General features: G+C 36.7%; 5 protein-coding genes across 8 annotated transcripts in view; 2 read left to right on the top strand and 3 right to left on the bottom strand.

Annotated features, from left to right (window-relative positions):
- LOC118733061 (syntaxin-16) lies at positions 1–1,421 on the bottom strand. The gene is made up of 3 exons (XM_036462243.1): positions 1,140–1,421; positions 946–1,079; positions 1–887 (listed from the first exon to the last, which is right to left on the bottom strand). Exons 1-3 carry the CDS (start codon positions 1,221–1,223, stop codon positions 35–37), a joined length of 1,071 nt encoding a protein of 356 aa, XP_036318136.1. The 5' UTR covers positions 1,224–1,421; the 3' UTR covers positions 1–34.
- An 839-nt stretch (positions 1,422–2,260) lies between these two features.
- On the top strand, positions 2,261–4,042 carry LOC118733059 (cathepsin B). The gene is made up of 4 exons (XM_036462241.1): positions 2,261–2,568; positions 2,623–2,871; positions 3,276–3,443; positions 3,500–4,042. Exons 1-4 carry the CDS (start codon positions 2,434–2,436, stop codon positions 3,971–3,973), a joined length of 1,026 nt encoding a protein of 341 aa, XP_036318134.1. The 5' UTR covers positions 2,261–2,433; the 3' UTR covers positions 3,974–4,042.
- Positions 4,043–4,052: 10 nt separating this feature from the next.
- On the bottom strand, positions 4,053–5,087 carry LOC118733060 (TM2 domain-containing protein CG11103). The gene has a single exon (XM_036462242.1). It carries the CDS (start codon positions 4,801–4,803, stop codon positions 4,156–4,158), a length of 648 nt encoding a protein of 215 aa, XP_036318135.1. The 5' UTR covers positions 4,804–5,087; the 3' UTR covers positions 4,053–4,155.
- A 1,039-nt stretch (positions 5,088–6,126) lies between these two features.
- On the bottom strand, positions 6,127–8,117 carry LOC118733058 (protein-serine O-palmitoleoyltransferase porcupine). Its single transcript, XM_036462240.1, has one exon. The coding sequence runs from the start codon at positions 7,927–7,929 to the stop codon at positions 6,457–6,459; it is 1,473 nt and encodes a 490-aa protein (XP_036318133.1). The 5' UTR covers positions 7,930–8,117; the 3' UTR covers positions 6,127–6,456.
- Positions 8,118–8,843: 726 nt separating this feature from the next.
- Positions 8,844–24,264, top strand: part of LOC118733057 (ran-binding protein 16) — a 17,896-nt gene continuing 2,475 nt past the window's right edge. The window contains exons 1-20 of one of the 4 annotated variants that reach the window (XM_036462238.1): positions 8,844–9,215; positions 9,310–9,539; positions 9,600–9,765; positions 9,840–10,069; positions 10,139–10,355; positions 10,430–10,528; positions 10,593–10,739; positions 10,935–11,408; positions 11,465–11,670; positions 13,747–13,891; positions 13,946–14,093; positions 14,216–14,369; positions 14,460–14,865; positions 14,930–15,068; positions 15,155–15,232; positions 15,314–15,375; positions 15,442–15,581; positions 15,655–15,774; positions 15,835–15,905; positions 23,678–23,816. In XM_036462238.1, the coding sequence (XP_036318131.1) occupies positions 9,213–9,215; positions 9,310–9,539; positions 9,600–9,765; positions 9,840–10,069; positions 10,139–10,355; positions 10,430–10,528; positions 10,593–10,739; positions 10,935–11,408; positions 11,465–11,670; positions 13,747–13,891; positions 13,946–14,093; positions 14,216–14,369; positions 14,460–14,865; positions 14,930–15,068; positions 15,155–15,232; positions 15,314–15,375; positions 15,442–15,581; positions 15,655–15,774; positions 15,835–15,905; positions 23,678–23,760 (3,318 nt within the window). In that variant the 5' untranslated portion in view covers positions 8,844–9,212 and the 3' untranslated portion in view covers positions 23,761–23,816. Of the gene's footprint in view, positions 9,216–9,309; positions 9,540–9,599; positions 9,766–9,839; positions 10,070–10,138; positions 10,356–10,429; positions 10,529–10,592; positions 10,740–10,934; positions 11,409–11,464; positions 11,671–13,746; positions 13,892–13,945; positions 14,094–14,215; positions 14,370–14,459; positions 14,866–14,929; positions 15,069–15,154; positions 15,376–15,441; positions 15,582–15,654; positions 15,775–15,834; positions 15,906–23,677; positions 23,817–24,264 lie in introns of all 4 variants that reach the window. The other 3 variants (XM_036462239.1, XM_036462236.1, XM_036462237.1) reach the window with 3 other exon arrangements.

The raw sequence follows: 24,264 nt of genomic DNA, 5'->3' as shown, positions 1-24,264 counted from the left end.
TCCTTGATGAAAACACTAAAATTTATTTACTCATTTATAACTTTGTGAAAATAAGGAGAATAAGCATAAATAAAGTTACAACTGCCAACACCATAATAATGCACATTTTTCGGTTCTTTCGCTGGTAAGCTTCTGCACGCTGCAACTGTCGGAGACCTTCAGAAACTCTCGTCTGTGTTTGTTCCACATTGTAATCGATACGATCTAGCACAGTGCCTTGCTCTTGCACCATCTGGCTAAGATCTTTAAATATGTCATTAAGATCATAAATTGATCGTACTACTTTGGCAACCTCTTCATCTCGATTCATTGCTAAACGTGTATTTTCTTCTTCGAACAATAAAAGCTGTTGCTGTGTCATACGATTCGAAACAGGGCGCTGAAAATCTTCATCTATCTGCTGAGTAGATGCTTCGTCATATAAATAGCTGTGGTTCATTTTGGAAGTAGTTTTATTTAATACTGGAGCCATTGGTTGTAAGAAATTGTCAAAAGTTTCCACATAGTTGCCACGATCATCCGTAGATCCAGAAACTAAATCAATATTTGTGAAGTCTTTATTTTCAAAATATTTTTGGGAACGCTCTTCACGGGAATTTAGCTGACTTATATAAGCACTTTGACTATTTCGAAATTTAAAAGTTAATTCCTGCAATTGGAGCAGCAGGCAAGTCACTACGTTTTCTGTTAACCGCTGCTCCATCTTGGTTCCTATACCAAGGCTTGAACGGATGCATTGTATATGTCGATGAGTAGATGTTATTAGTTTTGATATCTCCTGGCTAAGACTTTGAATTTCAGTTTCTTCTTCGTAGTTTTCATCGAATGTTGGCTGCAAAAGATGTCTTGCGTGCAAGGACCCAAGTTCATCAAGTTTTGGCTTTATTCTAAAATGTACTAAAGTATAAGGGGTCTGTTTTTATATTTAGTGGTAATATAAAATACTTTGACAAAGTGTATTGCGCCTCCTCTAGTTTATCGATCCATACTGGTGGTGTCCCATAGTCATCTCGCATTTCCAAACCTTCCTCTGTATCTCGAAGAGAATTTGCAAGTAATCGTTCGGCGGCATCACTTTGCTTTTCCAATGTAAGCCGAAACTAAATTAAATATAAATTCTTAATTAAAACACTACTTACTATATTATCAGAATACAAGTTTCGATTTTTCGACGCATTATTGCGCATTATTATGAAAACTTCGGTTAGATTTCGGGATGTCATTTCACTTATGTTTGTATAAATAACAATCTCCAAACACGATATATTATACTATCCCATCCAATTTTGGTAAAATATCTAAATGTATTATTTTTCTCGTTAGTATGTTTTTAAACATATGTTTGCCGATGAAATTGGTACATGGTTGCATCAAAGGGTTAATCACTGTGACATATGCTTTCGAGACAGTAGTAGTTTACGTTGCGTTTACATTAGACGAGACCATGACAAAAGGTTTGTTCGTCGAAAATCCAGCAAGAATTATCCAACACTCAAAATATCAGAGAGTAAAAAGCCTGTCAGACGTGGCAATACTTCCATCTTTCGCACGCAATTCGCTGTCAAATTGAGAAAGAGAAATTTTATTTCGATGTGTGAACAGCCAGAAAGATCTTTCTGTCACCTTTCGGAAATCAGTTTCAGAAATAAAAGTTGCAAGGTGGGACTGCAACTGCAAGAGCGAAAATCGATTTCGGAAATATATTTCAACTTGCTCGTGCTGCACTAGCAATTTTTATTTCTTCTGCAAGTGCTGTCAAACTAATCGAGTGTTGCCGTGTGGCAAAATTGTCTTACCTAAACAGACCGGCGTGTATGAGAATCATCCACTTCTATTTTTTTTAATAATAATGGCAATAATTTTTAATAAAATTGCTTTCTTTTTCAACAGCAGCTTACGTCGAGTATTCATTTTATTGAGTTTTCGTTCTCGTTTTTACAAGAAAAATAGCAAAAAAAAAACGACAACCTCACCGCCCATGGTTGCATTTTAGTATCGAGAAAGATTGCCAGAAACTCATTCGCTGTGTGAAGAGCCAAAAAGCGATTTCAGAAATTTTTCCTACAATTCGCCTTTCGGAAATAAAATCCTCTTCCGGAAGACACTTTCCGTGCAAGGTGTGACTGCTCATGCAACTGATTTCTCAATTTGACAGCCTTTCCGAAATTGATTGCATCGAAATATATTGCCACGTCTGACACGCTCTTAACAGCCACTTAACAATGTATAAAAATCGATATTGAAAACAAAAACATCGACGTTTTTTCCATATCTAGGTGTTAATTTGTACTGTGATTTTGAGTGCTTGGCCTGAAGTTTAGAAAGTTCGGAGGATTGTTTTGTAGTGTTTATCATAAATCGTCACTTTATAAGTAACTTAAATCCACAAAAAAAAAATCGTCATTTAATTTTGTTTTTACATAGTGAGCTATAATGAAAGTATTTTTTTGGGCTTTCATATTTGCGACTATTCTGGTCGCTGTATCTGCCGAAGAGGGCTTATCAGAGCCACATTTCCTTTCAGATGAATTTATTGAACTAGTGCGCAATAAAGCCAAAACTTGGACGGTAAGAGTTTATGATTACATTCATGCCTATTTTATGTTGTAAATTCGATTCTAGCCCGGACGAAATTTTCATGAATCCGTTGGCGAAAATTACGTACGCCGTTTAATGGGTGTGCACCCAGATTCACACAAATTTGCTCTTCCTCATCTATTGAAAGACACAGCCGGAGATGAGATAGAGTTGCCGGAAGAATTTGATTCACGGGAGCATTGGCCTCATTGCCCGACCATTTCGGAAATTCGAGACCAAGGATCTTGCGGATCTTGTTGGGCATTTGGCGCAGTGGAAGCGATGTCCGATAGGGTAAGATGTTGGAAATATGTAAAAAGTTTGCAATTAGAACGTTAAGTACAGTTGAACAAAAACGCATATTTCTTTGTTTGTTATATTTGTGCTTATCTGTCGTTCACCATCTGCCATTAGTGTATATTTGTAAATACCTATAAGTGATCATATGTGCATTTACTATATACATATGTATACTACATATATATGTATGTATATGTTTATTTTGCAATGTTATTAAGCCTTATCTTATTAGTCATTTTAGTATTTGAAAAGCAAAAGCGACTGCTTGAACATGTATATATACATGTATATATAAATGCAGGTGTATGTAGATGTCTGTTGGGGGAAAATGAGATTCTCTAAACACCTACAAAAGATTTTCTACATACATATGTATAGATTTTTTTCTTTATATGCAGGTTTGCATCCACTCCGAAGGAAAACAGAATTTTCATTTCTCCGCTGACGATTTAGTATCTTGTTGTCATACTTGTGGTTTCGGTTGTAATGGTGGATTTCCTGGAGCTGCCTGGAGTTACTGGACTCGTAAAGGTATAGTTAGTGGCGGACCTTTTAGCTCCAAACAGGTAAAGCAATATATTGTGTTGTGTAAATGATGAATGTTAACGTTTCGTTTCATTAGGGTTGTCGCCCTTACGAGATTGCACCTTGTGAACACCATGTAAATGGAAGTCGCCCGGCTTGCGATGGCGAACATGGAAAAACACCCCGTTGTCAGCATCAATGCGAATCTAGTTACAAAGTAGATTACGCAAAGGATAAGCATTACGGTGCTAAAGCATATTCTATCGGTCGAAATCAGCGAGATATTCAGGAAGAGATTTATACGAATGGACCAGTAGAGGGTGCTTTCACGGTTTACGAAGATTTAATACTGTACAAAGAAGGCGTTTACCAACATGTGGTAGGGAAAGAACTAGGCGGGCACGCTATCCGCATCTTAGGCTGGGGAGAAGAAAAAGGAACACCCTATTGGTTAATTGCAAACTCATGGAACACCGACTGGGGTAATAACGGATATTTTAAAATTTTGCGTGGAGAGGATCATTGTGGCATTGAAAGCTCCATATCTTCTGGTCTTCCGAAGCTTGATTAATTACAAAATTACTTTTGACGATAATCGATGTCAAACATTTATGAATTATACATGTATACAACATTTAAACTACATAAAGTCCTTTTTATTCATCAAAAATATAGTTTTTCCTTGTATATCTTTATTTAATGCAAGCTTATCTTAGTACTAATATCACATTTAATTTTTAAAATACTATACTGTTATACATAAGGGTTCCAATTACTTCCATCCTCTGGAAGTAAGTTATTTGTGATGAGTAGTATTATGTCTATAATCCACCAAACGCCTACACCACCGATCGTTAATAGCTTTCCAACAGCGGTGCCTGTTTGGCCCAAACAAAACCTATCCATGCCTAAAAATCCTAATAGAATACTATAGATAAGTGTTGTCACGAAGTAATGGTCGGTATAGCGTACACATGGTACGCCATCACGCAAGAATGTGCGCGGACCGTAGCAATCGATATCAGGAAATACCGTACATTGTACTTCTGTGTGCTCCACTTCGTCATAGGTAGATCCTCCAAAGTGCAAGCAGCCATATCCTTTCACTGCCTTAGCGGTATGGTTATTGTCATGGTCAATTGGATCTTTGCATTCCAAAAAATCACGGGGCAAAAAGGAACACATCACCATTGGTCCAAGCGGATTGAAGTCTGAAGCAGCAGGAGTAACCGAACCAGGTAAGGACGAGGAAGGTGTAATGGGTACCACCGACTGAACAGCTGTCGGCTGCATTTCCTTTTCGCTGCGTGCTTGAATACCACTGACTACATTCAAATGAGAAATCAAGTTCAATATAATTGAAACAGCTAATGCATTAAGAATAATGCAAAAATTATGCATTTTTTACTGCACTTTTATAATTTTTACATAAAAACCAAATACATATAGTATTTATAGATGGAAAAGTCGACTCTGCTTTAGTCAGAAATCGACTTTTTGTTGAAAAAAACTCCACTTTTTGTAATCGAGTTCTGCCGCTGAAATCGAATCGAACAGACTCTCACTCGATGGCTTTTCGACTTTTGTCTACTAAAGAGCGAAACACACCACACAAGTGGCTTGACAAACCAAGCAAAATAAATGCTTCAAGTGTTTGTGTCGTGTATGGGGTATTTGAAGGTTTGACAAGCTATATGAGCGAAGTTTGAACAAAAATCAAAATTTTTTGGTTTTCTGGCTGCCATTTTCAGGGCCCTTACTCTGTAGTTCGAATCAAAAAGAAGTTCTATTCGATCGCTTTACTCTTGTATAGTACCAATCGTTCGAATTCGAACAAATTTACTATCGATTCGAACTACAGAGTAAGGGCCCAGGTTTGAGCAAACCGCTTGCGTTTTGTAAAATAAATTCGCCTCATTTGCAAAAGAATTTTTGCCGAGCTTATGTCCTCGCTAAAAAATGCGAAAAATGGAAGAAAACCATAATTTTTAGCATTGTGAAAGCTAAAAATTCTTTGTTTCAACGAGTCATGTGTGGTTCGTGTATGGTGAAATGGGAAAAATTGGGTTGAAGTATATTTTACAAGCCGCTTGAGTGGTGTATTTCGCTCTTAAGTAATACGACGTTTCCACCTTCGTAATTCGTTCTCTGAGTGATTCGCTAAGTTATTCGTGAATCATTCCTTGTGAATGACATCAAAACGTTTAGAATCCCTGGGATAGGTTAAAAAAAAAGGCTGCGTTTGACCTTCCGTAACTACCGTCGTTCTCGTTTTCTCTAAAAAATATATATATACCGCTATACTTTCCTCTAAAACCTCTATCGACGTTCGTAGTTATTTTTTTATTTTTTGCAACGTTCGGATTCTTTACTTATACCAGAAAGTGAATATATTTTTTTGTTTTATGATTGCCAACAAAAGAAAATATTCGTAATTCAACCGTATTCAAAAGTGTCACAATTCAAAATTTGGCATTTTTGAGATTATGCGCTAAAATTGTAGACAGAGATTTTATTTACCTTTCAGCAATAGCTGGAGCAAATTTATGTTATAATTTGTTAAAAAAACCCCAAGGTAAAGTCGCCGTTGCTTATATGATTATCATGTTCTAAGAAATAGTTTTTCGCATTTTCTGACAAACGTATGTATTATTTTGAGTTGCGACTCTTTTGAAGACGGTGTGCGATATATGTGATGTATCTTAATAAAATTCGCTATTTGGATATACATATAAAAAATATAAACTTTATTACACAATGCTTTAAATACTTAATATCCTTACAAAATACATAATTTCAAATTAGTATAGTTAATTTAAAAACAAATTCTAAAACGGAAAAAATATCGTCTTCAACATATACATACATACAACCCATAAGGATTATTTCTGGTAAAACCGCTTTTCCTGTAAATCCTGCAAATTGTGAAGCACATGGAACAATGCGTATATTATAAAAAACATTTTATATTATATTTTAATACAAATTTCCGTCTTAAATACTTATTTTGCTCCTGATTGTATACAAATTTTAATAATACCATGCATTGTCTTTTTATATAGCTAAAAAAAGCACGTATGTGAATAGTGCAATCCAATGGTTCGAATAACTAACTATTGACCATGCTTTAAGGTAATCATAATAACCAGTTATTTCTGGTGCATCTTCTTCCTCTGTAGGATCACTCATCATCGCGCCTAAGTATGCCAGGTGAAAAATAGTAAGTATTGAAAATGAAATGTTTACCAGTTGGACTATAACTGCGCCATCGCTTGTCCAACCATGACTAGGACAATATTTATAATGACAGGGATTACGACAAATATTGGCGGCAACGCACGCATTAAACGCACTTGCTATTTTCAATCGAATTTTGTATTCTATGTAACCAAAAGATGCTAGTGAAAGTAATACTAGATATATCTTTAAATATTCGCCATGCAAAAGTGACGAGACGAAATAGGTTATAAAAATCGCAAGCAGTTGGCTATGAAATCTTTTATATACTCCGCGAAATATGTACTCCTTAAGAAAGATATGCATAGGTATATTCCAGCTACGTACCACTGTATTTAGTGATCGTGGAAATTCGACGTTTAGTGGCTTTGTGATCATATGACCTAACCACGCATTAGCCTTCGATTCCTTGTCTAGTGAAATGCCACTTGAAGCAATTGAAGCTTGCGATAAGAAGCTGACAAAATAATGACTGCAGCGCACTGCTAACGCATCTCGAAAAATACGCATCCATACAGGAGATTGACTTGAAAATATTAATGGTACAATACAATTGGACAAATTAATAAAGCTTAAAGAAAGGACACTGCATAGTAAGCACCATACTACCCACCGATAATGTGATATTGAGGGACTTTGGTGTATACTATGCAGATAAGCGCTAAAGGGAACCCAAGGGCCAATAATTAAAGTTGAGGGCATAAAAATGTAACCAAGAAAGGAAAATACGTTTGGAACGGTGATATTTTGTTGGCTTTTCAGTGCAGTTTCTGCTATTTCGAAGGCAACTGATATAATTTTCATGTTTGCAACCATGATAGACCCCTTAATGACTTGCCAGGCAAGTTGCCGTTTCCATATTACTTCCGAGCCAAGGTGTACCGAAATAGTAAATGCCAACATAATAATACCCATGTTTTTTCTGCAAAATGCGAATCGATTTAGCAAAAGAAACATCACGTATGATAAGCCAGCAATAAATGCAATAATTAGCGAATTTAGTCCCGCAGTTATGTAGAGTATACAGGATCCCGGTAAGATAGAAACTGTGTGTAGTATCCATTCGTGCCTGATTTGTAGTCGAACAAATACTGCTAATCCAACACGGTTAATAAAACTCCAACCAATTAAAATGCTCATATACCACAAAATTTGTAAAGTTGACGGTATAATGCAGGTTTCATATGTGTTTCTCCATTCATATATTGGCTGATTCTCTTCAAAAATAGAGTCATAGTCAACTTCGGCAGAATCCACTTGTCCATCATAGTAATAATAGTTGTAAGGCATGATCACTTTGCTATTCCACCTCCTTTCAGCTTTTCTAATATATCCACGCGTACCATGAAGAAACTTTTTGGAACCGGAATCTGCGAACAAAATATGTAAATAAAGCCGGCTCCACGAGCTAAAAAGATTTCATCTTGTGCAGAATACAATTATGTTTTGTATGTATGTATGTATTTGTTTTTATTTTTGTTTTTACTGTTTTCATTGGTGATGCCAGTTCGAATAAAAATATCAGCTAGACATGGGTCAGCTCATTTAAGTCTAGGTTCAGACAGGGAAACTTTTGTCGCGGTAACTCGTTACTTGTGGGAGAGGGACTGACGATGATGGTACCACGCTTTTTGTTCTCGTTCGTCTGAGTAATTCTAGCTGACCGCTCACAGCTGACAACAACAATACTGGCTTCACACAGAGAAACTTGTGTTGCTCTTTTTCGGCAATTTCTCTTTTGGTGTTGCCCTTCGGATTTACACTGAGCAATTCTTTTGTACACAATTGTTGTTGTCAGCTGTGAACGTCCAACTAGAATTACTCAGACGAACGAGAGCACTAAGCGTGTTGCCACAAGCTAAGAGTTGCCGCGGCAAAAGTTTCTGAACCTAGAGCAATTGTGTACAACAGAATTGCTGTGAGTGAACGCGAAGGGCAACACCAATAGAGAAATTGCCGAAAATTAGCAACAAAAGTTTCTCTGTGTGAGCCCAGTCTAATGCCTTTATTTTAATTTTTTTACGATTCTTCCTTATAACTCCCTCTTTTGAATAAAACTAAAATATATTGCGAAAACTACACTATGTGCTTATGATAAGCGAATAAAAAGTAAATCTGTAATTTTCTCAAAATTTTAGACTGCGTTTAGTACAAGTACTTGGTTTTTATTTTAGTACAAAAGCTACCGTTTCAACTTGAGTGGCAGCCTCTTTCAAACTGTCAATGGCCGCTGTTGAAAAACAAGAAATATACAGAGAAACATAAAATTGTGAATTCGCAATGACAATTTGTTAAAAATCACACAAATTCAGAAATTTCAGAACAAACAATCGAGTATTGGACTGCTATTGCAATTTATTAATTAAAATAGTGTGGTTTCAAAGGATTCGAAATCGCAAAGAGTAAAGTGAAGCTTTACTGGGGTACAGAGGCGATCCGTAGGCCTTATTTAAACGTTGGAAACGAATTTGGATCATCTATTAGAGAAATAATACATAGAATCTGTTTTTACATTTCTGGGCAAGTTTCGGGCAGTATTGTTGATTCATAAATAATTTAAATCGTTGGAAATAATGGTAAGTCTATTGATGATCAAAGAATTTATTATAAAATATAATTAGTCCTTACCTTAAGGTTATGTTCATGGTTTGTATATTATTTTTTCTGCAGGAAATACAACAATTAGAAATACTTTGTAAGCAGCTCTATGAGGCAACCGATTCAGTAATACGTTCTGATGCTGAAAAGGCACTGGTGGCTTTCGTAAGCAGCCAGGATGCTCTACCTAAATGTCAAATGCTTCTAGAGCGTGCAGATTCAAGCTATGCGCAGTTGCTGGCAGCCACAACACTTACAAAATTAATACAAGGACTTAATTTGGAACAGCGAATTGATATAAGGTTAAGCAATGCTTACTAACTTTTAATGCTAGTAATTAACAATGTGTTCTTACCCCGTAGAAGTTACGTGTTGAACTATTTGGCTAATCGACCAAATTTACAACATTTCGTTGTTCAAGCACTTGTTACACTTCTGGCTAAGATTACAAAATATGGATGGTTCGATATGTATAAGAGTGATTTGATATTTCAAAATCTTTTTGAAGATGTAAAGAAGTTCCTACAGGTATTCTCATTTTTGACATTCATTTTCCCTTCATAAATTATTATTATTTTTTAAATACAAATTTATCTCTGTAGGGCTCGGTAGAACATTGTACTATTGGCGTTCAGATTTTATCGCAACTCGTTCTGGAAATGAATTCTATTATAGAAGTCGATGTGAATTTATCATTTTCAAAAAATCGAAAGATTGCCACTTCATTCCGTGACCAACAACTTTATGATATTTTTTTATTGTCCTGTTCATTATTAATTACTGCTCGTGACAACAGCAAAAACCTAAATTTCATGGATGAATCCCAGCAGGCGTTCGTATTGAAATTATCACCAATATTTTTAAACACTATAATTATTAAAAACGTCTCTTTTCTAAACAGATTAATATCACACGTACTGCGGCTAACGAAGAATTGCTTAAGTTTCGATTTTATCGGCAGCTCAACAGATGAGTCGTCCGACGACATGAATAGTGTGCAAATACCCACATCCTGGCGACCGGCCTTTTTGGATTCAAACACTTTAAAATTATTTTTTGATCTTTACCAGATTCTCCCAAATGGGTTGGCCAGTTATTCGCTTTCTTGTCTTGTGCAAGTAAGTTTATAAATATAGTTCAAAGTAAAAATTCGTTGGATATTTATGATTACAATTGACACAATATTCTCTAGATGACTTCCGTGCGCCGTTCTCTCTTTAATAATTCAGAGCGAACTAAATTTCTTACTCATTTGGTGGAAGGTGTAAAAAATATACTCGTGAATCTGCATGTAAGCTTTAATAGGCTTGATGTGTTATGCATATATTAAGACAAATATATAAAAATATTTACAGGGACTTAGCGATCCGGATAATTATCATGAATTTTGCCGTCTTTTGGCTCGCCTTAAATCGAATTATCAATTGGGTGAACTTATAGCAGTTCCATGTTATCCGGAAGCAATACAGCTAATTGCAAAGTTTACCGTTCAGTCACTACAGGTCGGCATATATTTATATTCGGCCTTATCAGGAACTCCATGTGAACAATTTTTCCCAAAACTTATAAAAGTAAAACAAAAACAATTGTTTTGCTTGTAAAATCATATGAACAATTTATTCACATGGAATTGGCGATAGGGCTGATTATTATTTTTTTTTATTTATTTATTTATTTTATATTCAAAACTTTTTTAGATGTGGCAATTTGCCCCAAATAGTGTGCACTATTTGCTCACGCTATGGCAACGAATGGTCGCCTCTGTGCCGTATGTTAAATCCCCTGAACCGCATTTATTGGGAACATACACTCCTGAGGTGACTAAAGCTTATATTGAGTCACGTCTTGATGCAGTTCCAGTTATTGTACGTGACAATATGGAAGATCCCTTGGATGATTTGTGTATGGTTCAACAACAATTGGAACAATTGTCTGTGATCGAACGTTGTGAATATGATAAAACATGTACATTACTTGTGCAACATTTTGATCAAAAGGCCCGAGAGTACGAAAACTTGTTGCAAACGCCTAATGCTAATCCTATGGACATAACGGTGCATGAACTGCAACTCACTTGGTTAGTTTATATAATTGGATCAGCAATCGTTGGGCGACTAACCGTTAACTCGAACGACGATCATGACACGATGGATGCCGAATTAGTTATCAGGGTATGTAGGGTGTAAATCAAACGTTTTTCAAAGAATACATTTTTTATTAATTTTAGGTACTACAATTAATGAGCTTAACGGATGCACGTCTACCACAAGCTGGCTGCGAGAAACTTGAATTAGCCATACTAAGTTTTTTGGAACAAGTACGCAAAATGCATATTAGTGAACAAACTCAAAAGGCAAATGTTTATAAACGCCTGAGCGAAGTGTTTGGCTTAAATGACGAACAAATGCTTTTGAGTTTTATTAATCGTAAAATGTAAGTAGACTTTTGGTTTTTTTTATGTTTTATATTCCATTCAATAGTTTATCTCAAAATGTTCACATATCCTTTAAATGTTGTTGGATACGTCTTCGATGAACGTACCATTTTTAGACAAGGTAAAATAATAGGCGTTTAATTGTATGATCGAAACAATAGAAATCCAATTTTAAAAGTTAAATTATCCTTTTTATTATAAAGATATTTGCTTTATTCCCATAATGGGTTTGTATTTAGGAGAAGTACAATCACTGTTTAGAGCGGGCCGAAGCGAAATTATTTTCATAAGCATTTTGGAGCTGAAAGCAATGCATTTTTGGATTTTGAGCTTTCTATTTAATTTTTGAGGTTCATGACGCCGCACAGTGTTTCGACTATAAGGAGGCAGGTAGAAAAAGTCATGGTGAGAGTTGATAAAAAAAACCTGTAGGGCTAAATGCTCTGGCACATACAGTATTCGTGCTGCTTTGTCGTTGGTTTTGTCGGGAGGTGTCTCCCGCATGCCGGACACTCATTTGGCACATCTGCATCTAATCTGCTCCGGTATGAGTTCAACCTGCTGCAGTAGCCAGAGCGAAGTTGGGCAGACGAAGCTCCGTCGACGGGCTGACGGGTCCAGAGGTTGCCTCGTCATGTAGGTGGCGTTCTAGCGACATCTGAAGACATCCGGTTGCTGTCCGAGGTGCTGTGTTCCTTCTACCTTGTTGAATATGCTTGGTTAAATATTAAAGGTGCGTACACACAGAAAGCCGAGCGAGGCAAGGCGGAGGTGAAGATGCTGGTGTTCACAAAGAACGGGACGGAGCGGGAAAAATTTAACATCAAAAAATGCTTTGCTTTCAACTGCAAAATTCTTCTAAAAAAGCTTACTGTATGAACACTTTCATATAACTAAATTAATTGAAAAGCTCGGAACGCCTACACTCAGCACGGCTCTGCTTCCTGTGTGAACGTACCCTAAAGCAGCATTTACATAAGGCGATTTTGTAAGTGATTCAACATGAAAAGTTGGAAGCGTTTTTATCGTTTTCTAGAGAATTTAAACACAATTTACATAGATCTTGTTGAACGCGATGTTGAATCACTTAGAAAATCGCAAGGCGGAAGAAAGCACAAAGATACCACAAATCTTGCCGCTAATGAAAATCGCAAAAATATTTGCCTAATTTTATTCAAAAGATTTTTGTAATATTCGTTTTTATTTGAATATTTTGATGTCTTGTTTGCAGCAGCGTCAAGAAGTTGAAAACTTAAATCGGAAATTCAAAATAAAAACCCGCTTTGCTTTCAGCTCCAAAACGCTTCTGAAAAAGAGGGCAAAAGCTATAGCGGCTATAGCAATTTGAAAATATTGTATATGTAAAATATATTCCTTATTCTGACTTTCTTCTCAGTCCTAGTAACTATCGGGTTATCGGATGACCGTTGAGAAATGCATATTCGCGAAGCATTTTGACAATCCCGGGATTTCGGGATACAAAAATTCTAATCCCGGGATCGAGGGATTTTTATTGAGTCCGACTTTATCAAAACTTTTGTATTTAACAGTAGGTTCGCCATTTTTAAACCACACAGATTCATTGTCACCGTTTTGGGTCTTACAGGGATCATAATGCATCTTAGTAAAAGAGTCTGTAATTTAATGTCTAAATATTTTTATAGTTTTCTTAAATATCTATATTAATTGTAAAAACCCCTTACTAATATCGTCAGAAATTCAGTTTCCACAAAACCGCAACAAAATAAAATGAGCAACAACCCTTCCACACTGTAAAATCTCGTTGTATTTTCAATTGCTATCAGATTTTTCGTTATTACACAGTTATTGCGGGGACATGGAAAAGTGTCCGGGATGCCGGGATTCTGGATCCCGGGATTGAATGAATGCCCTGTTCATATTCATATTTCATCTTTATTCAGTCTATGATTTACATTCGTACATACATACATACGTAAAATTTCATATTTAAGATTCGTACTATGACAATCGTGTGCTCGTCTTGTACCCGTACGAGGACGTAGTTCATTATTTTTTTACTTAATCCACTACACCTTACAATACCTTCATTTCAGCATAACTAACCTTAAGTTTTGGGGCCATTCTGAACAAATCATCACAAAAACACTAATGTTACTTTCGGATCTGTCAGTGCATTTCAATTCTGTAAGAAAACTAGCGAAATTGGAGGAGGTACAATTCATGTTAACCCATCATACGGTAAGTACGCCCGTAACATGCCCTAAGCCGAATACTGATTTTCATCTTTGTTAGAGTGAACATTTCCCATTTTTGGGCACCAATTCATCGTTATCGGAGATGCGTTGTCGCACAATGTTCTATACTTCACTTGGACGTTTGCTAATGTTCGATTTGGGGGAAGATGAGGAACGTTTCTACAACTTCTTAACACCGCTCACAAGTAATTCAACTAAGACTTTTTTATTGAACAAATAAACTTTTGTCATGTATGAAGAAACTCCTCTGAGAATGTTCGTTGAATTTTAACAAAAAAAAAAAAATGTGTGCCATCTATAATTTCAGATCAATTTGAATCACTGGGCACTGTTTTAATGGATGCTAATAGTTTTCCTAACGAGGAAGCGAAGAAGGCAATAATTGGTTTGGCAAGAGACTTGCGTGGCTTAGCTCAGCCCTTGAATGCTCGCATACCATATACAATGTTGTTTGAATGGTTGTAAGTTGCTTTAAAAAGCTTAGCAACAAGTTATTGCTTTGCTTGGGCAAATCCTTATTTATTTACGATTATTTAATATTTTCTTTTAAGATACTACGCTGATTACTTGCCCATACTCATACGTGCCGTGGAGTTGTGGGCACATGATCCTGCGGTCACGACTCCAGTACTAAAATTATTCGCTGAACTTGTTCATTGCCGCACTCAACGTCTGCAAGGCAATGTATCTAGCCCGATGGGGATTCTTTTATTTCGAGAAGCGTCCAAATTGATCTGCATTTACGGCAATCGTATATTGCTTTTAGATGTGCCGCGAGATCAGCAGTATCCCATGCGTCTAAAAGGCATTTCAATTTGCTTTTTAATTCTTAAAAATGCGCTGGGAGGGAATTATGTTAATTTTGGTGTGTTTAAGTTGTATGGTGATGACACGCTTGATAATGTATTGAATATTGCCGCTAAGCTCATAATGTCAATACAGCAAAATGACTTATTGGTGGGTATATCTTAATTTAAATGGGAAATTTGTATGTCAAAATCAATTATTAATATAATTAAAGGAATATCCAAAATTGTCCTCGGCCTATTATGGTTTGCTAAATTGTTTATCACAGGATCATATAACCTTCCTAGCTAGTTTGGAACCGCGAGCATTTGTATATATATTGGAGAGTCTTTCTAAGGGTCTTACTGCTTTAGGTAAAAAAAAGTTTTCCATACTTATACTTATCTACATATGTATTATCACTTAACCTATTTATGATATTTCGTAATTTCATATATAGACTCGACGATTTATATCAGCTGCTGTTCAATCTTGGATAGTATCGTATCGTATATATTTAAACAATTACAATTAAAAGGTATGAACTTGCTTTTAACTTGGAATCAAACAAATATTATTACAAATAAGCTCAAAAATAAAGTATATTTAAAAATTTCAGTTTCGACATTCCCGAACAAGAAACTGCGTAATATAACGCCTGAAAACGCACAATTTCTTAAGGTAATCGTGTATTTTTTATCTAATAAATATATATACTTTTTTAATTTATTTAAAATTTTGTATTAGGTGGTGGAAATGAACTCAGATTTACTACAAAGCATGATGTCTACTTTGTTGAATAACGTTATGGCAGAAGATTGTAGAAATCAGTGGTCGATGTCACGACCACTTTTAGTTCTTATACTTCTCTATGAAGACTATTTTAGGTAAATCAATCACTTAGATAATAAAGTAATACATTTTCCATACTACAATTGTTATATCTTTTTATGTTTATAGATCGTTAAAAGATAATATAATCCGTGCACAGCCATTGGACAAACAGCAAACAATGGCGCAATGGTTTGAGGATCTCATGGTTGGTATAGAACGCAACGTATCAAGTAAAAATAAAGAGAAGTGCGTAAACTTGTTCAAAACAAATTCGAACTCAATAAAAACCTTCTTGTCTTATTTTAGATTCACGCAAAACCTTTCATCCTTCCGCCGTGATGTTGTTAATTTACCAAAATCATCAAGCTATAACACAGGTAAGTTCAAAAATTCTTAATATTATATGACTAGTTTAAATTGATACCCTAATCGACAGAAAAATCTGGGAATTTAGGGCATTTGCACATTTGTGGTGCAGCCATAATTTTGTTATCATTCCACATTAAAATTTTGAGCCGAGTATTTCAATAGAGGTCGGCACAATATGCACACCATCTTCAAAAGGGGCACAACATAAAAAAAAAAATCATAAATCAATCCGTATTAATGCAAGTATTTTTTATTCATGATTAAATTTTCTAACTAGGAAACTAAAACTATACTTAGTTTTGTATTAATTGCGTTCAATCTGTGATATCCACAGGCAGTTATATTTTCGGATCTGTATTTTGAACATGGTCTGGTTTCCGCCTTATCATAGACGATGCAAAAATCAACATCTTCGTTTACTAATCGATAAGAAAAAACTTATGAAAGATAAACAATTGCAATAAAATTAAATTAAAATCAGCGAAAACGACAAAAAGTCTTCGCTTTTGTACCATAATGCCCTTTAAAAATATTCAAGGAATAATATTACGACGACGATATCTTTGCAATTGCAACCAGATATCGATGTATTTGAAGCAAAATGCCCGAGTGTACAGAAGTGTAGTTGTCATGTAATTGTGGATCATAATTATGACTCATGAAATTTGCAGAATCCCTTTTTTTTAGGTTGCAAACAGAGTAGAAGTAAAGCCGAAGATTTACCGGACGCTGAAGGAAACCCCCGACAGACGGTTCTATGTACCGGAATTACTCGGGTTATTCTCGACCAAGGGCTGTTGTTTCGGCGACCTAACCTCGTTTAGGTCGGTGAAATATCTCAAGTGTTGTTTGTCCATAGGGCTATATCTGCTACGTACTCTTCTGCCAGGGCTGTCATCGAGTCAAACCCTGGGCCAGAAACTTACACCTGCTGCTCTGCCAAAGACGACTACACCACAACTCCGCCTCAGTCAAGTGTAGTGATTACGGACTTATCGGCAGTGGACCACATCATATGTGGCCCCTGCTGCTCAAACAGAGCTCGCTCCACGGCGCACCCAAGTCCGTCTGAGCGGTTCAACACAAACACCACAGTACCACACCACGGACGTTCCCACGACAGTCGGGTCTACGCAACCGGAACGACCCAAATTTATATTTGGCCAAGGACTGTCACTTCAGCAACACTCCCCAAAAACTCTTTGCGGAGCTTGTATGCTGCTACAACAACAACAACAACCCCACCGCGGACACAACCGCACCACCTACTCGCCGCCGCCAACAACTCGTGGTTCTTCCAACAATCTGCACGGTGTGTCAGACTAGGTAATTCCGTAATGTGACATCAGTCAAGTGCAACACCTGCCTTGGCTGGTGCCACCTTTAGGGCATGCTCAGGTCTGCGCACCACGCGAGATCGGACAAGTAAGTTCGAGGGACCGTGTTGCGCTACTAATTCGCAAGTTCCAACCGCGACACACATCACTCACCCCCCACATAACAATAAGTCTCTCTAGGCCCACAAAGCTACTACAATTCAACTGCAACGGACTACAGAGCAAGATCGAGGAGATAACCGTCTTTATGGGCCGGCATGGAATATTAATAGCTGCGGTCCAAGAGACGTAGTCCCACATCAATTCTACATTGTTGACATCGACCGCAGGGATGTAATCCTAGAATGTCAGGGTATTGCTATCCGGCCAGGCGATGTTAATCTCAAAATAATTAACGTTTATAAACTCCCAGTCATTAGCTTCCCGGCCGGATATCACCCTGAAATAGGTGCGCTCTTCAGATGTGAAAACCGTTTGGTATTTTGGCGATTTTAACGCGCACCATGATCTTTGGCATTCAAGCCTGCCAAATGTTCATAGGGGGACACGCTTGGCTGAGCAGATAGACGATTCGACATTCGTTGTCACTGCAGCTGCAGCTCCCTTCGTTCCAGACGGTTGTTAACGGACCCCCGTCTGAACTTTCCTGCAGAAGGGGCTGTTCTATCCGATAAGCGTGACAACCTTCGTCAGGCCAATCCCAGAGAGATCTCAATACGGAGATTCGGAAGCTTGTGAACGTACATAAGCGGAAGAGTATCTGAAGACTTGCAACTTCAGCTCTGGTGTGAGCAAGCTTTGGTCAACCATGAGGCCACTTTCCAATCCGACAAAGCGCGACGACAGAGTCGAAATCTCTTTCGGGACCGCGCCTCGTCGGACAATTTACGCTGCATCCTCCGGCGGACCAAGCCAAACGTAGAGTGACTAGAAGGCTGCACAAACTGCTAACAACAAGTGCGCCTCTTGCTTTCACTTTCGGTGAAGTTCAAGTAGCCATCGGGAAGGGGCAAGCCCCTAAAGCCAAAGCACCCGTCGGAATATGCATGCTGATGCTGAAAAATTTGGGTCCCGCGGGAGTAGACTATTTAACCAAGGTGCTCAACCTGAAAATGGCCACTCTCATCATCCCAGACATCTGTAAGATAGGGAGAGTGGTTCCACTGCCAAACCGGGGAAAGCAGCCATCAAAGGAGTCTTATCGCCCGATAACCCTCCTTTCCCTGGTAGCGAAGACACAAGAGGTCTTGCTACTCCCGTATTTTACGAACCATTCGACCCCAGCGAAGCATCAGCATAGTTTCGGTAAAGTGCACAGCACTTAACGCCATAAACACTCAGATAACATGTGTTATAAACCGCAACCGCCCCTGTGAGAGAACTGTTCTAGTAGCGTTGGATTTGTCAAAGGCGTTTGATACTGTCAGTCACTCCACGCTACCAGAATACATACAGGCCTCCTCTCTCCCACGGAGACTCAAACAGTGGTCGGCGTCAGTAATGTTTAGAGAAAAATTGAAAAGCCCAGAAAAATAAAACAGGGGGTTCCACAGGGTGATGTCCTTTCCCCATTACTGTTCAACTTTTATATTTCTAAGCTCTGTTAATCCCCAGAGGGGTTCTCGATTACCTCTTACGCTGACGATTGCTCGATTATGGCGTCTGGGAATGGAATTGATGAATTGTGCTCAAAAGCTCACGGTTACCACTCTGAGCTTTCTCGCTTCTTCACTGATAGGAGCCTAAAACTCTCCCCTATTAAATCCTCCTGTTCACCACCTCGACAAAGAAGGTCAGACTGTAGCTGGGTGTTCACGTTGCTGACATACCAATTGTGACGGTGAATAACCCGGAAATCCTCCGAGTAACACTCGACAGTCTGGTCTACTTCTCCGCGCACACAGCCGTAATAGTCAATAAAGTACAGTACCTGGGTCAAAGACACATACAAGACGATTGGCCGGCCGGTTCTAAACTACGCATCGTCAGTGTGGTCGCCGGGGACCAGTAGGACGTAGTGGATAAAGCTTCAGACGATACATAACGCAGCACTCCGGACAGCGACCGGATGTCTTCTGATGTCGCCAAAACACAACATCATGACGAGGCGCAAATGCTCCCCATAAAGAAAAACCCTGGTTATACTACAATTGCTAATATAAAAGATGTACCTCAGTAAAAGATTTATACGTGCAATTTGCTTTTTCACATTCTCGCTCTATATAAGAAGGGTAAAACGTTTTGCTGTTTACAATTATAATAGCCTTTAGTTTATAGAGATAGATAATATAATGAGGTATGCACTGCGACCTAATGATCCATTGTGCCCTCCGCTCTTCACATAACTTCCTCCAAGCCTAGATCCGTCAGAAAGTTCCTTCGGGTTTTCGGGGATAGCGAGTGAATGTGCTTACTCCGTGGTCACGTTGAGCCTACTCGTCTCTCACGTCGACTGCTGATTGCATCACACTCGATGAGGATGTGGAGTGGTATTTCACTGGAAGAGTCGCAAAACCGGCAAAGGTTATTTGACCATATCCCCAGCTTAGTTTATAAGTATTCAAGTATTCAATTACAATTTTAACTACCGTTTTCGCAAACAATAGTATAATATTTAATAGTAAATAATTATACTTATGTGCAAAACTAATTATTTAGCTTCCGCCTGTTACACCAATGACTGTGTGGTAAAGCCTTAAACATATAGAAACTATTTTCACAATAAAACTTTTATTATTTTCCCATGCATTGAATTATCTAAAGAAGAGCCCGGAAATGTAACAAGAATGAATTTTTGTGGGACGAAAGGTAGCTAAATAACTGCTGAAGTAATCAGGCAGCAGAATATAATAAGAAGTTCCTTTAAAAATCCCGACGACTATGGAAATCATAAGCTTGGCGGCCCTATACAAACCCCAAAAGAATTGCCCGAACGGCAAATCCAAAAGTTAGTTACTAGATTTTTGGCAATATTTTTAGTAGAAGATGTTGCTCATTTTCTCCATACAAAAATAATTGTCGAACTACTTTGTAAGGAAGAACCTGCGTGAAAAAAATTGCCAGAAACACGATTTTCTGGCAACTTCAAACTTGCACATTGGGCCGTATGAATAAAAACTAAGCAATTGCTTTTTCTTAAAATTTCAGATCTTTTACTCAATTTATTCAAACAAAATTGAAGTAAAAGGTATGAAATTTTAAGAAAAAGCAATTGCTTAGTTTTTATTCATACGGCCCATTGTTATACTAAACAGCGTGTCAATATATTTCGTAGGCAAAATATTTCGAAAAGGCTGTCAAATTGAGAAATTTCAGAAAGCAGTTGCATGAGCAGTCACACCTTGCATTTAAAGTGTCTTTCGAAAGAGGGGTTTTTTTTTATTTCCGAAAGGCGAATTGCAGGAAAAATGTCTGGAATCGCTTTTTGGCTGTTCACACAGCGAATGAGTTTCTGGCAATCTTTCTCGATACAAAAATGCAACCATGGGTGGTGGGGTTGTCGTTTGTTTGCTATTTCTCGTAAAAGCGAGAACGAAAACAGGAAAAATGAATACTCGACGTAAACATTGGCAGAATATCTATGGGTCTCCACACACTAGCCTGCTCAGTCGGACAGAGCAGTCCACAACTCGAGCGCACACTGGACTGGGCAGTCGGCCGAAAACAGGTTTCAGTTTTGTATAAATATAGTTTTTTCATCTTTCCGAAAACTACCGCTACATGGTAGAACGTTCAGTTAGACCAAATGAGATAAACTTATATAGTTATATGTGGGCGGTATCACGCCCATTTTCCAAAATTCCATAATAATATTACTTCTTTTCAAGGGATTGTTAGTATAAATTTTGAGTAAATTAGCATCCTTTAATTTCGAAATATCATACAATTAGACACTAGAGGTAGATGTCGCCTCGCCGGAAGTAGTTAAATATTGCGCCTAAAAATATTCACTACATACTCTACAGCGGAAATGGACGACACGCCAAAAAATTTCGAAGGGCTAGACAGAGACGAACACATGTTGTTTGCATTCTAAAAATTCAACGGTAATTTTTAGCCACTTGAAACTGGCACATTAATGGGCTATAAAACTGCGTACTCAAAAAAATTCGAATACTTCGGAGAATAAAGTTGGAAATTTGGGTGAAGATTTGTTGGATTTTTTTGTAGTTTTCTACAAAGTTTTAAACTTGAGTTTATGGGTTTTTAAAGAGAATGGCCCGTAGTCATAGTCAAAATAAAGTCGACTTTAAAGTTAGTTGCAGCTTTTTGACATAATTTTCAATGGGATATCTGACTATGACTACGGGCCAATGAACGGTATTTCAATTGAAAATTCCTAAAAATAAATAAATAAACATGAGTGGCGAACAATATCATTTTGAAATGGGGGTGCTATTGTATTGGCCAATACTGTACATATAATTCTTTTATTCGGGTGTTATTTACTGGTTCCACAACTAGCGAGTGAAGGTCTATCGAAGTACTCCCCGGCAGAATTGAATTTATTTAAATTTTGTCCAACTACATACATCTACGGATGTGGAAAGGAATTTTTTCTAATCTTTCAACAATTTTAAATGATAAGAGAAGGTCATTCCGTGTTATTGAAAAAAAAAATTAAATAAAACTTCATTGATTTAGCATATTTTAGAGAATATTTTGGTAATTTGTCGAGCTTTTTATAGCGCTTATTTACCGTGATATTTTTACTGAATGGAAAATTAAAACTATTTTAACAGATTCGTGTTGATGGATTTGTACACCACTTCGTATCTACTAGTTTATGGGGCCACTCATTACAAATTTTCAGTCAGGTTTCAGAAGTCCAATATGACGATTCCAACATGGCGGACAAATTTTTAAAAATTTATTGAATTCTCTCAAAACTTCTTATGCGGGGGTATTTGGGATCATTGATTATGAATCTGACCACGAATTTTTAAAATTCAAAATGGTTCCAAAATGGCGGACAAATTTTAAAAAACTTATTGAATTCGCTCGAATTTTGTTACGCGGATGTTCTTGGTAGTATTTAGGACTTTTGATGGTAGCTGATTACGAATCTGAAAGCAAATTTAAACAATTTTAAATGATGGGTTCAATCATATATGTATGTAGTACTCCTATATTGGCGGTAAGAGCTAGTGCCGCCCGAAAACATTACAGTACAGATATATCAATAAATACAGAAAAATACACGTGCACATATGTACGTTCCCTGCAGAAAATGTTTCTAACTATAAGCTATCTTTAAGTTGATTAGGCTACATCTAATGCAGAGGTAAACCACCCTACCTTTGCATTATATGTAGCCATGGGTGGTTACCTCTGCATTTGATGTAACTAACTTGTGACTAACTACTTTTGGACATAAAATATCAATAGGAAAAGCAAAATATTTTTATTATTTTTTTTATTTTTATTTTTATTTTTTATTTACTTTATTAATTTTATTACATTTCATATTTGTTTCCATATTCTGCTGTCGGTGGTCCCATATTCGAACTCCGTCAGACATAACTTCAAAATGATATGAAATTTCGATCTTCCCTTAATTTGTCCTCAATTCGAAAAAGTATTTGCGAAGGCCAGGATATTCCTTCATTACTACAGCATTACTTGTTAACTAGTTTCTTTTTGTAGCTAACTACAAGTTATATATTTTATAGAAATACATACACAAAAACGGCACTAGACTGTCTCGTTTTGATTTCGGAATGCTTACACATTGAGAAGTTAGCTTATTGCCAATATAGAAGTATTACATACATACATATACATATGTGTTCAATATGACGACTTTCTTGTTTAAAAAGCTTTTGGATTTTAATACTGACATAGTGAAAATTATGTTCCTCTTGAATTCAAATATTAAACAAAGTTGGCAAAAGTTGGCTATGATTTTCTGTGTGTGTCAAGTTTATGTCATACATATGTATGTTAAGTAATAACAATATGTCAATAGATTTTTTGCAAAATTTGACAGAAATTTTTATAAATGAAGAATTAATGAATAATTTTTAAAATGACGCGATTAACGTCGCAATTTTCATTACTATTTAGAAAAAAAATTAGATTGAACAAAACTTAGGGTGAAGACTCTAATATTTAGTATTTCGTCCCGCTAGATTTTTCATTTAGTCCACTGTGTGCCACCAACAAATTAACAAAACTGAGTTCGCGTTTAATATAGAGGCAAAGGTAGGGTGATCCACTCGGTTTTTCCAAACCGGTTTCTACTGTTTTTTTTTTTGATATCTATAGGCGTTTTTTTTTAAATCTTTATTTTTCGAATATCATATACCCCAGAATTTTCATCGATAAAACCGTTTTTTTCTTTTCATACAAATCTTGATCTCTCGATAAAAGTTTTGAGTTTTTGAAGCATCGTGTGATATGCAGGACAAGTTAATAAATATTTTATTTATTGTTTATTTCAGTTAATGTGTTCAGTTCAGTTAGCGATATCAATGATTTTTTGCTCAACGAGCTTGAGAAAGAATACATGAGGGATGACGACTAAAACTACTCCAGCGCTCATGGGCGGTTAAATGTTTAATCACATGTGTATTGACGACTGTAAGAATTAAAAACATATTTTTATTTCTTTATCAGTATATTTTTTATACATATGTTGTTTTTGCATTGTTATACATATTAGGGGTATTCTGTAAGTCTCGCAAAACCCTTTATTATCACACGATATATATACATATGTATGTATGTATGTATTTAGAAAAAATCTGGGAAAACAACTGATCATGTTATAGATATACAAAAATATAGATATATATACATATGTATGTATCGTTACGTTAATATAGAAAGATCCTATCTAGCATTTTTGTTTCTTTGTGGAGTTGTTTTAAAGTGCATAAAAATTAGAGTTCTTTAGTCGGCAATATCTTTAAAAAATCGTTTTTAAATAAATACTGAAACTAATTTATTCGGGTACTAGTTTTTAAATTCTGTAAGGCTCTTGGTAAGTAGTCTACCAACTTTTGTACTACTTTGAATTTCGAAAAAA

This window comes from Rhagoletis pomonella, unplaced genomic scaffold (assembly GCF_013731165.1).
Source record: "Rhagoletis pomonella isolate Grant_MI unplaced genomic scaffold, Rhpom_1.0 Rhpom_scaffold_00002, whole genome shotgun sequence".
NCBI lineage: Eukaryota > Metazoa > Arthropoda > Insecta > Diptera > Tephritidae > Rhagoletis > Rhagoletis pomonella.
The sequence above is the reverse complement of the archived record's forward strand: the minus strand, read 5'-3'. Positions and strand labels throughout refer to the sequence as shown.